The sequence below is a fragment of the Oncorhynchus clarkii genome, chromosome 17 (assembly GCF_045791955.1).
Source record: "Oncorhynchus clarkii lewisi isolate Uvic-CL-2024 chromosome 17, UVic_Ocla_1.0, whole genome shotgun sequence".
Lineage (NCBI taxonomy): Eukaryota > Metazoa > Chordata > Actinopteri > Salmoniformes > Salmonidae > Oncorhynchus > Oncorhynchus clarkii.
This window is the reverse complement of record NC_092163.1, coordinates 2,960,367-2,973,175: the sequence shown is the minus strand read 5'-3', so window position 1 is coordinate 2,973,175 and position 12,809 is coordinate 2,960,367. Positions and strand designations below refer to the sequence as shown.

Below are 12,809 nucleotides of genomic sequence, written 5' to 3'. Positions count from 1 at the left end.
CTCTCAATAACCTGAGGCAAAACACATGTAGAGCTTCCTGGTAATTACTTATATGTTTACACTACTTATTTTATTCATCCTGTTTTACAAGTCAGAACACAAAAAACTAAACAGTTCTAGCACACTGAAGACACAGACTTTGCTATATTCCAATTGAACAGGTGGTTCTAAATATATAACTTTCATAGCTGTATGATACAGAATGTGACCTACACACTTCCTTAAACATAAAATAACTAAAGAAGTAATTTTGTGTAAAAAACTAATTTTTACATCGAAGACACAAAGCACATCAGTAACATCTCCCCTTTGTCGAAAGGGTTCGACACAATGTTTAAATGGCCCGATTTCTTATTTAGACGTTCACAGGTTTTCAACATTTTGACTATCGCTGATGTCATATTTTGGGTAAAGTAAAAAATTAAGGTGAAATATTTGGAAAGATGTTCCTAAAACTGATAGTAACTACAATAAACAAAATTATAAACACAACATGTAAAGTGTTGGATGTTTCATGAGCTGAAACAAAAGACTGCAGAATTTTTTACATCCCTGTTAGTTAACATTTATTCTCTGCCAAGATAATCCATCCACCTGACAGGTGTGGCATATCAAGAAGCTGATTGAACAGCTTGATTATTACACAGGTGCACCTTGTGCTGGGGATAATAAAAGGCCACTCTAAAATGTGCAGCTTTGTCACACAACACAATGCCACAGATGTCTCAAGTTTTGAGGGAGCGTGCAATTGGCATGCTGACTGCAGGAATATCCACTAGAGCGGTTACCAGATAATTGAATGTTCAATTCTCTACCAGAAGCCGTCTCCAATGTCGTTTTAGAGAATTTGGAAGTATATCCAACTGGCCTCACAACCACAGACCACATATAACGACGCCAGACCAGGATAGAAAACACTGAAGTTTCTAAAACTGTTTGAATGATGCCTGTGAGTATAACAGAACTCATATGGCAGGCCATGAGAAGAAATCCAAACAGAAAGTGAGAAGTCGAATTTCAAAACAGTGCCTTTTTAAATCCCTGATAGTTATGGATGTGCTTGCACTTCCTATGGCTTCCACTAGATGTCACCGTCTTTAGAACCTGTTTTGAGGATTCTACTATAAAGGAGGGGCTCATAGGAGCTATTTGAGTGAGTGGTCTGGCAGAGAGCCTGGGTCTCATGACGCGCGCTCCCGAGAGAGTTAGCTCCCGTTCCAATGCTTTTCTTCAGACAATGAAATTCTCCGGTTGGAACCTTATAGATATGTTAAAAACATCCTAAAGATTGATTGCAGACTTGTTTCTACGACCTGTAACGGAACTTTTTGAGTTTTTGTCATGGAGGAAATGGTCGCGCCTCATGAAGATGGATTACTGGGCTGAACACGCTAACAACAAGTGGCCTTCTGATGAAGATCATGAAAGGTAAGTGAATATTTATAGTGTTTTTTCAAACTAATGTTGACTCCAAGATGGCGGAGTTGTCTTTGGCTGTTTTTGGGTACTGAGCGCCGTTCTCAGATTATGCTTTTTCCGTAAAGTTTTTTTTGAAATCTGACACAGCGGATGCATAGAGGATAAGTCCATCTTTAATTCTGTGAATAACACTTGCATCTTTTATCAATGTTTATTATGAGTATTTCTGGGAAATTCACCAGATGTTTTGGAATCAAAACATTTCTGCACGTAACGCGCCAATGTAAACTGAGATTTTGGATATAAATATGCACATTGTCGAACAAAACATACATGTATTGTGTAACATGATGTCCTATGAGTGTCATCTGATGAAGATCATCAAAGGTTAGTGATTCATTTTATCTATATTTCTGCTTTTTGTGACTGCTAACTTTGGCTGGAAAAATGGCTGTGTGTTTTTAGGACTTGGCTATGAGTTAACATAATCATATGTTGTGCTTTCGCTGTAAATCATTTTTGAAATCTGGACACCATGGGTAGATTAACAAGATGTTTATCTTTCATTTACTGTATTGGACATATTACATAAGTTACATATTTCTAAAAAATATTTTTGAATTTCGCTCGCTGCCTTTTCAGCGGAATGTTGTCATGGGGTTCCGCTAGCGGAACACCTTTCCCATCAGGTTAACGACCGTTCCACAAGTGCATGTTCATTAATTGTTCATGGTTCATTGAACAAGCATGGGAAACAGTGTTTAAACCCTTTACAATGAAGATCTGTGATGTTATTTGGATTTTTATGAATTTTCTTTGAAAGACAGGGTCCTGAAAAAGATCCGTAAATATTTTTGCTGAGTTTATTTTGTATATGTTTTATGAGTTGAAAGGTGTTTTTTTTCTCAGACATAAATAAACAACTCCAGGTGAAAGACAAAGGCCATAGCTGTAATAAAATAACAAATTAACTGGCAAAGCAGCAGAGTGAGGCCCGCATCCAGCAACGTCACGAGTCACGTTTTTGCAGCTGTTTCAGTACAACACTACAGGGAGAGAGAGGGAGAGCAGCTGTTTCAGTACAGCACTACAGGGAGAGAGAGGGAAAAAATCCACATGACTAGTTTCAATGTATGGAATCACCTAGGAGTTTCTGGATTTTGGGTAAACTTCTCCTTTAAAGCATCAGACTCCATAGTAATTCATCATTAGATGCTACAGTCCTCCTTTAAGACTCCATAATGTTTCATCATTAGATGCTACAGTCCTCCTTTAAGGCTCCATAATGTTTCATGATTAGATGTTACAGTCCTCCTTTAAGACTCCATAATGTTTCATCATTAGATGTTACAGTCCTCCTTTAAGACTCCATAATGTTTCATCATTAGATGCTACAGTCCTCCTTTAAGACTCCATAATGTCTCATCATTAGATGCTACAGTCCTCATTTAAGACTCCATAATGTTTCATCATTAGATGCTACAGTCCTCCTTTAAGACTCCATAATGTTTCATCATTAGATGTTACAGTCCTCCTTTAAGACTCCATAATGTTTCATCATTAGATGCTACAGTCCTCATTTAAGACTCCATAATGTTTCATCATTAGATGCTACAGTCCTCCTTTAAGACTCCATGTTTAGAATGTGTCTGGAAGCGCTACTCTATTCTACTCTCATCCTTTCAGTTTTAATAATATTTAATAATAATGTTATAACAGGTAATAACTAACTTTAATAACTAGGGTCAATACCTGCCTGGCGCTCCAACAAAATATTTCTTTACCCCCCTCTAACAATACCGCTACAGAATTAGCATAGTAGGCCATGTAATTTAAGGTAATCTGAAATATTTAGGACTGACTTATTCCTTGCCACCCATTCTGAAACTCACTGCAGCTCTTTGTTAAGTGTTGCTGTCATTTCAGTTTCCGTGGTAGCTGACGTGTACAGTGTTCAGTCATCCGCATACAGACACGCTGGCTTTACTCAAATGTCGTTGGCATGTTGTTGGTAAAGACTGAAAAAAGTCAGGTCATCATTTTTAAGGAAAAGTTTTTGTAAAACAAGCAGCTTACATTGGATCATCTTGAAACTCTCTCTCTAAAGCGAACTTTTATCAAGGTTTTATATGGTCTATTGGTTTCTCTCTAAAGCTAACTTTTATCAAGGTTTTATATGGTCTATTGGTTCCTCTCTAAAGCTAACTTTTATCAAGGTTTTATATGGTCTATTGGTTCCTCTCTTTTCATTGGCAGAATCCTTTTTCAGTGTTATGATATTCATAACATCCATATCCACCAGTCTATCTTCTTGTCGACTAACAGAACTCTGCTGGTTGTCCTGGTAACAGATACCAGCCTATCTTCTTGTCAACTAACAGAACTCTGCTGGTTGTCCTGGTAACAGATACCAGCCTATCTTCTTGTCAACTAACAGAACTCTGCTGGTTGTCCTGGTAACAGATACCAGCCTATCTTCTTGTCAACTAACAGAACTCTGCTGGTTGTCCTGGCAACAGATACCAGCCTATCTTCTTGTCAACTAACAGAACTCTGCTGGTTGTCCTGGCAACAGATACCAGCCTATCTTCTTGTCAACTAACAGAACTCTGCTGGTTGTCCTGGCAACAGATACCAGCCTATCTTCTTGTCAACTAACACAACTCTGCTGGTTGTCCTGGTAACAGATACCAGTGGGCAGATCTATTGTATTTGTTCAAACTGAACTACAGCACGTACTTTGATGAGTTAAATCTGATCCTTTCATCTCTTCTCCTCCTCTCACAGTTCCACTCAGCCCCGTTGTTTTCCTGCAGTCCACCAGCAGCACAGACAACCTCTTCATACCCAGCAGTAAGGTGCTACCGGGAGAGGCACGACACGGGGACTCTGGGAGGGAGGAAGGGCTAGCGTTGTCCTGGTAACAATAAAGAGAAGACCATTATGGATGCTGATGTCACTGTTGTCATAAAGTGTTTTACAGGAACCCAGCCCAGCCCTCAATAGAGCAAGCTGTATGCTAGACCAGACCAAGCTGTACCATCTGGTGTTCTGATCTGGAGAGACTCTTCTCTGCCTCGTCAGCATCAGGATGTTGTTGAGGCTCCCCAGAGGATCCAGGATAGTCATGTCTCTCTCCTGTGTGGACGAGAACATGAAACCAATTGTAAACTTATTATCTTCTATTGCAATCATAGGGTCTTACAAGAGGCATTAATATGTCTAAAAAGAGCCTAAAATGGCCACTTTCATCATGATTTCCGAAAATATTGTTTGTGATGCAAATGTAAAAGGCTCGTTCCACAAATTGGTTGGCTTTTGCGTCCATTTGATATTTTAATTAGAAAATATGCACCAATATTGAATTTTAATTCAATTTTATATTAGACGAGGTGCACTTTAATGTAGACCACATGGAGAATTCAATAAATCTAATTTAAAAGTCCCCAAAATATATGTACCAAATGCAGATTTTACATTTAACAATTTATAGAGTACAAAACTTATTCAAGTGTAGAACTTCAGTAGAATGCCCCTTAAAAACCCCACATTAGTTAAACAACGGCATAGTTTGTGCCCCTGTTTAAGACAGTACTCACTAGTGTTAATCTGATATTCTGTATCCTCCTCTTTCACTCCCAAAACGTCTTCCTTCTTCAGCTTTATTGAGATAGCATCCTCTTCCTCTCTAAAAGGTTCTTTCACTTCTTTCACTATAACAGCCTCCTCTTCTTTCACTGTAACTGCCTCCTCTTCTTTCACTATAACAGCCTCCTCTTCTTTCACTATAACAGCCTCCTCTTCTTTCACTGTAATAGCCTCCTCTTCTTTCACTGTAATAGCCTCCTCTTCTTTCACTATAACAGCCTCCTCTTCTTTCACTATAACAGCCTCCTCTTCTTTCACTATAACAGCCTCCTCTTCTTTCACTGTAACACCCTCATCTTCCACGACAATGTTCAGTCCCAGAGCTTCTTTTTCCGTCCAGCAGACCACCTCTTCTTTAGCAGGGGAGGAGTAGTTTAGTGAACTCATGGTCAGGGATGTTAGCTAGTTAGTTAGCATTAGCGACTAGCCTAGTGCTAACCTCAGTATCAATCTTTAACACGTTTTCAAATTTAACAAGAACATTAGGTTAAAGGTCATCAGATGATACGTCAACAGAAATGCGTTTAAAACACTGAGATTAGCTAATGTACACAAACACGGTGTAAAGCGGCAATCTATCGGTTTTATGTTGGCTAGCAAGCTACCGAGGTGGTTGAAAGAGAAGCCGTTTTGTTGTTCCTGAAGAAGTGTCCCGTCCAGTCTATTACACGTCACGCAAGAAGCATCACCTGAAAGACGCCCATCGCCATCTGCTGACTGGAGTGGGTAACGCAGTTTGGAAACAATAGTTACGACATGTTGTATTGGAAAGAACGTAATTTAACAATAAACTGATATATTTTCTCTTGCTTCTTACAAATGATACGTTCCTGTACACAGACGTAGAAGCTTAATATGAATATGTAGATGATGAATAAATACATCTATGAATAGGTAGTGTGTTAATACACATTTTCTCTGTTCATTTTCACATTCGTTTTTATTAGATGTGACCATACTTTTCCCTTAAAGCCACGCTCTATACGATACAAATCGTCCTGTAAACAACAGAACAAATGCATCACATGCAAATAGCACTTGATTATCTGTAGTGCTTTACACTGGGTAGACAAAACATTAAGAACAGCTGCTCCTTCCATGACTTAGAAAGACCAGGTGAATCCAGGCTAAAGCTATGATCCCTTACTGATGTCACTAGTTAAATCCACTTCAGTCAGTGTAGATGAAGGGGGGAGTCAGGTTAAATAAGGATTTTTAAGCCGTGAGACATGAGACATGGACTGTGCATGTGTGCCATTCAGAGGGTAAATGGGGAAGACAAAATATTTAAGTTACTTTGCACGGGGTATGGTAGTAGGTGCCAGGCGCACCGGTTTGTGTCAAGAACTGCAACGCTGCTGGGTTTTTCAGCTCAACAGTTCCCATGTGTACCAAGAATGGTCCACCACCGTAACAGTGGCGGTCAGTGCCGTTTAAGATGAGGGAGGACCATTTTGTTTTTCATGGGCATGGCCTTATTTCTACTACAGCATGTTGGATGACTGTCATTCATATTCCATTCACCCTGTTCAACGTAACAGCGATAGGTTTGGACTACTGTCATTCATATTCCATTCACCCAGTTCAATGTAACAGTGGTAGGTTTAGGCTACAACATGATACTAACATTTCCCATATACCCATCATGAGGTAGCAACCTAGCTTATGAATGAAAGTTTAGAATGTAGGTTCACACAGGTCGAGAGAAAATGTTGAGGTGACAGACAGTGACACATTCAATATCGCCTTGCACACTCTCGCCTGCATCTAGCTGAAATAGGGGTTATTTTGGACAAATTCACGTATGTTTATCCTGGTTGTGTTCCATTTAAGAAACATTTGTCAACAGAATCGGCGGAATGAATACGCCCCTGATCATGCATAAACACAGTTCACTTTCATTACAGACACGTTGAATTCCTTCTTGCACCTATGTGCTCTCCTCTTATCACCTTCTCCCTTTGTTTCTGGACTTCAATTGCACAACACAACACAACACATTCCCTCAGAAGAGACTAATTGAGTCTCTTCTGAGGGAAAAGGAGGAGGTTCCTAGTCCATATTAGGACGCTTTTTCTCTCCAAATGTTTGGCATGATCAGTGTACATATATAAAGAACATATTGCACGACCAAAAGCACAAATCTATTTTTGTACAAATGAGACAAGAGTACGAACATATGTGTGTTCTCTCAAGAACTTTAAGTAGCCTATATTTGATGTGATATATTCCTTTCGAGACAGGATTGTGTCACGGATCTGGGGAAGCGGACCAAAGCATTTCTGCAGCATTAAAGGACCCCATCATTCTTAAAAGGAAGAAGTTGAAACCACCAAGACTCTTCCTACTGCTGGCTGGCCGGCCAAACTGAACAATCGGGGGAGAAGGGCCTTGGTCAGGGAGGTGACCAAGAACCCAATGGTCACTCTGACAGAATTCCTCTGTGGAGATGGGAGAACCTTCCAGAAGGACAACTATCTCTGCATCACTCCACCAAGCAGGACTTTATGGTAGAATTGCAAGATGAAAGCTACTCCTCAGTAAAAGGCACATGAAAGCCAGCTTGGAGTTTACCCAAAGGCACCCAAAGGACTCTCAGAACATGAGTAACAAAATTATCTGGTCTGATGAAACCAAGATTTAACTCTTTGGCCTGAATGCCAAGGGTCATGTCTGGAGGAAACCTGGCACCATTCCTACGGTGAAGCATGGTGGTGGCAGCAACATGCTGTGGGGATATTTTTCAGTTGCATGGACTGGACTGGGAGGATCAAGGGAAAGATGAACGGAGCAAAATACAGAGAGACCATTTTGAAAACTTGCTCCAGAGCACTCAGGACCTCAGACTGGGGCAAAGGTTAACCTTCCAATAGGACAACGACCCTAAGTACACAGCCAAGACAACGCAGAAGTGGCTTTGGGAGATGTCTCTGAATGTTCTTGAGTGGCCCAACCAGAGCCCGGATTTTAACCCGATCTAACATCTCTGGAGAGACCTGAAAATAGCTTTGTAGCGACGCTCCACCATCCAACCAGACATAGCTATAGAGGATCTGCAGAGAAGAATGGGAGAAACATGAGGCTCCTGCTGCCCTCAAGGGCACATTGACAGATTTTTCACCTAGTCCTCTCTGGGATTCAAACCAGGGATCTTTCAGTTACTGGCCCAACACCATTAACCACTAGGCTACCTGCAGCAGGAGTCCCATGTTGACAGGAGAGCCCACCTTTATTTCTCCCTCATTATGAACATTCATATTGGTCAACAGTCCTACTGTGTGTTTTGAACATTGATATTGGACTGTAGCAGCTAGCTAACTGGCTACTGATCAACCTATTGTGTGTATTGAACATTCATTTTGTTGAACAGTCCTACTGTGTGTATTGAACATTCATATTGGTCAACAGTCCTACTGTGTGTATTGAACATTGATATTGGACTGTAGCAGCTAACTAACTGGCTACTGATCAACCTATTGTGTGTATTGAACATTCATATTGGACAGCCTTACCTATAGAGTAGCACCACCACCCATCAGCCCATTCTCTTCTTGATGTCAAAGCTGCATTGTATTGCTGCTATAGGAGTTTATGATTAATAATAATTCAAATTGTGAAAATAGAAGTGTACAATTTATATATATATTTTTAATCAACTTTAAAATACTGTTTGAGTCTATGCAGATGTATAATCTGAATAGGAAAATATATTATCAATAACTAGTTTACATCAACATACCGAGCCACAATCTGTACAATGTGACCATACTATTTATTTCAAGACCCTCTGTCAGATAGTGGGAAACCAACTGACATGGAAACAATGGAGCAAATGTATCACTATCAGAGGAGTGTATTATGACATCATATAGAACTACTCAGACATTCCAAATCAGGCTTCATCCACATCATGAAGGTGGATATTGATCCAACCATTTCCAAAGTAATGACCAGGCTGATGGAAACAGGATATGCTTTTACAATTTTATAAATGAAGACAGAGAATTTGTTGGTTTGTTTTACATGGTGGGGTCTTTTTGTGTCAGTAAAAATGAATAAGTGAGAAATGGCAGTGGAAACTCCTTTATTTATATAATAACCATCATATCGAAGTTAACATGGAGTCATGTGATGATATGTTGATTGGTCCTCCCACTATGACTTGGGAAACCATGCAGTTTATTAGGCTACAGATGAAATAAATTATGAACTTCACAGGGTGGTGAAACTGCATGTGTTGAGCTTGATGCTCCTTTCCAATACATTTTGATGGTCTTATTCTGGTGACATGATGATCGATGCTTGGTTGTCATTTGACAAATAAAATAATATCTCTCTTATCCATAATAATCTCATCATGTAGGTAGCCTACCAACACTGTACAGTTGTGGCCAAAAGTTTGGAGAATGACACAAATATACATTTTCACAAAGTCTGCTGCCTCAGTTTGTATGATGGCTATTTGCATATACTCCAGAATGTTATGAAGAGTGATCAGTCCCTCTTTGCCATGCAAATGAACTGAATCCCAAAAAACATTTCCACTGCATTTCAGCCCTGCCACAAAAGGACCAGCTGACATCATGTCAGTGATTCTCTCGTTAACACAGGTGTGAGTGTTGACGAGGACAAGGCTGGAGATCACTCTGTCATGCTGATTGAGTTCGAATAACAGAATGGAAGCTTCAAAAGGAGGGTGGTGCTTGGAATCATTGTTCTTCCTCTGTCAAACATGGTTACCTGCAAGGAAACACGTGCCGTCATCATTACTTTGCACTAAAATGGCTTCACAGGCAAGGATATAGCTGCCAGTAAGATTGCACCTAAATCAACTGTTGTGTATTTGGCTATGCCGGATTAAGTGATATGACATGCTATTCTATAAAATCCTTTCTCTGTAATAGTATTACCTGATTGAGCTAATCATGTAAATGTAATTAACTAGAGAGTCGGGGCACCACAAAATAATATTTATAGAGCAGTTATCTTTCGAATAAACTCTTAAAGACCTAGTAACATTTTACATCAATAGCAGTCAACATTAATCATCACCTTAATTCAGTCTCATCTGAAAGTTGTAAATTCTTGGTTATCTTCACGAACCCTGGTGAACAAGTTGAATCAGCAATACAACATTGGGTTTATTTATTTATTTACTAAATACCTAACTAATCACACAGAATTACATATACACATAATTAATCATACCTTGATTACAAATTATGTCATAAAGGAAAACGTCTCTAGCGGACAAAGCAGATATGACAGCTGGTTACACAAAAGAAAATGGGTGAAAATGAATGGAAGAGCGGGAAGTCTGAGGAACAAAGGGAGAAGCTGTGCTATTGTAAATACAATATCCTATGCCTTCTAAATTACCACCCATTTGGAAAAGGAAAATGCAATAAATATTTACTCTGAGCTGCGCTTCAGTAGGTTGGTGGTAGATGGAAAGCCGTGTTGCCCAACAGAGTCCTTTGTCCTTTGAGGAGTGTCTCTGGTGGTGAACGGGAAACGTTGTAGCGTTGTCGTTGGGTGGTAGAGGGGATACTCTGTCTGTTCTTTCCTAGCCCACATTTGCAGCTGCTGTTGCTAACTCAACGGCTAAGAGGTATCACTTCTGTAGTGAATGAGAGTTCAAAGTTCATACCATTCGCAACCAAAGCTCACGCTGAGGTTGGCTTCGTTCTGTAGTTAATATCTGAACCATTCTGACATCGGATCGTCATCCTAATGTCTCCGGAAAAGGAGGTTACATTTTCGTCAAGGCTTTATTTAGTGGAGGGAGAAGGGTGTGTTTGCATAGTTTTATAACCCATGTCTCTTCACAGGGGCGGGCCACTGATTGAGCAGAGACCTAACCTAAACCCAAATCTCTCATTTGGAAGCTAAAATTACATTTAATCTTTTCACCAATAATTTTATATTCAAACATTTAAGTTGAACAACAATTCCATGTGACTCTGATAACTACAATGTGTAGACTTTCCACTGTAGAGTTTATGTCATCCTATCATTGATGAGAATGTCTCAGATAACAACCGAACTGACATCATAGCAGAGCAGTAATCAGAGATCAGAGCAGTAATCTCAGCTCCCTCTGTAATGTATTGTACTGTATCTGTGTCCAGAGTCCCGTATGGATTGTGTCTGATTATCTCCTTTTATTTAGAGATTTAAGCTTACCCTTAAATCAAAGAATGATCCTGTTATTATACCACCGCATATGTTCAACTGGTCGGATTACCAAAATATGGTTCATTTCCCCCCACCTTCTGATGTTCCCAGAATCTCTATGTTAACCAAGGGATTTACAAATGTCACATCAGTAGGGTAGAGAGAGGAAAGGGGGGGGGGGGGGGGGGTATTTATGACTGTCATAAACCTACCCCCAGGCCAGCGTCGTGACACAACCATTTATCGGATCATCAAGAACTTCAAGGAGAGTGGTTCAATTGTTGTGAAGAAGGCTTCAGGGCGCCCAAGAAAGTCCAGCAAGTGCCAGGACCGTCTCCTAAAGTTGATTCAGCTGCGAGATCGGGGCACCACCAGTACAGAGCTTGCTCATGAATGGCAGCAGGTAGGTGTGAGTGCATCTGCACGTACAGTGATGCAAAGACTTTTGGAGGATGGCCTGGTGTCAAGAAGGGCAGCAAAGAAGCAACTTCTCTCCAGGAAAAACATCAGGGACAGACTGATATTCTGCAAAAGGTACAGGGATTGGACTACTGAGAACTGGGATAAAGTAATTTTCTCTGATGAATCCTCTTTCCGATTGTTTGGGGCATCCGGAAAAAAGCTTGTCCGGAGAAGACAAGGTGAGTGCTACCATCAGTCTTGTGTCATGCCAACAGTAAAGCAGGCTGAGACCATTCATGTGTGGGGTTGCTTCTCAGCCAAGGGAGTGGGCTCACTCACAGTTTTGCCTAAGAACACAGCCATGAATAAAGAATGGTACCAACACATCCTCCAAGAGCAACATCTCCCAACCATCCAGGAACAGTTTGGTGACGAACAATGCCTTTTCTAGCATGATGGAGCACCTTGCCATAAGGCAAAAGTGATAACTAAGTGGCTCGGGGAACAAACATCGATATTTTGGGTCCATGGCCAGGAAACTGAGAGAGGGGCCCAAGCCCACCCAAGCTATTTTATTAAAAGATAAAAAACAGAAATACCTTATTTACATAACAGTAATTATTCAGACCCCTTGCTATGAGACTGTCAGAGCAAAAACCAAGCCATGAGGTCGAAGGAATTGTCCGTAGAACTTCGAGACAGGATTACGTTGAGGCACAAATCTTGGGAAGGGTACCAAAACACTTCTGCAGCATTAAAGGACCCCAAGAACACACTGTGGTGAAGAAGGTGCAACAGAGCCTCTTCAACATCAGGAGGCACCTAAAACCCTCACACAGTTTTACAGATGCACAATGAAATGACCCCAAGAACACACTGTGGTGAAGAAGGTGCAACAGAGCCTCTTCAACATCAGGCTTGTCACCTAAAACCCTCACACAGTTTTACAGATGCACAATGAAAGCATCCTGTCGGGCTGTACTACAATACAAGCCATAGGAAGTTGGTTGCAATTTCAGTTTAATCCACCAGAAAAGACAAAACATTCTGGTTACTAATTGATAAAAATAATAATAAAACCCCCATTATTTCTATTTCTACTTTGCACATTATTCCACTGCAAATCTACCATTCCAATTGTTTACTTGCTATATTGTATTTAC

General features: G+C 40.3%; 2 protein-coding genes across 2 annotated transcripts in view; one reads left to right on the top strand and one right to left on the bottom strand.

The window, feature by feature from the left end:
- Positions 1 to 5,454, bottom strand: part of LOC139370081 (zinc finger protein 271-like) — a 33,813-nt gene extending 28,359 nt beyond the window's left edge. Inside the window, exons 1-3 of the mRNA XM_071109397.1 lie at positions 5,308 to 5,454; positions 5,212 to 5,265; positions 5,019 to 5,169 (exon numbers count right to left, since the gene is read on the bottom strand). Coding sequence (XP_070965498.1) covers positions 5,019 to 5,169; positions 5,212 to 5,265; positions 5,308 to 5,454 — 352 coding nt within the window. The remainder of the gene's footprint in view (positions 1 to 5,018; positions 5,170 to 5,211; positions 5,266 to 5,307) is intronic.
- Positions 1 to 12,809, top strand: part of LOC139370044 (zinc finger protein 345-like) — a 637,497-nt gene that overhangs the window by 496,767 nt on the left and 127,921 nt on the right. The gene's annotated exons all lie outside the window — the stretch shown is intronic.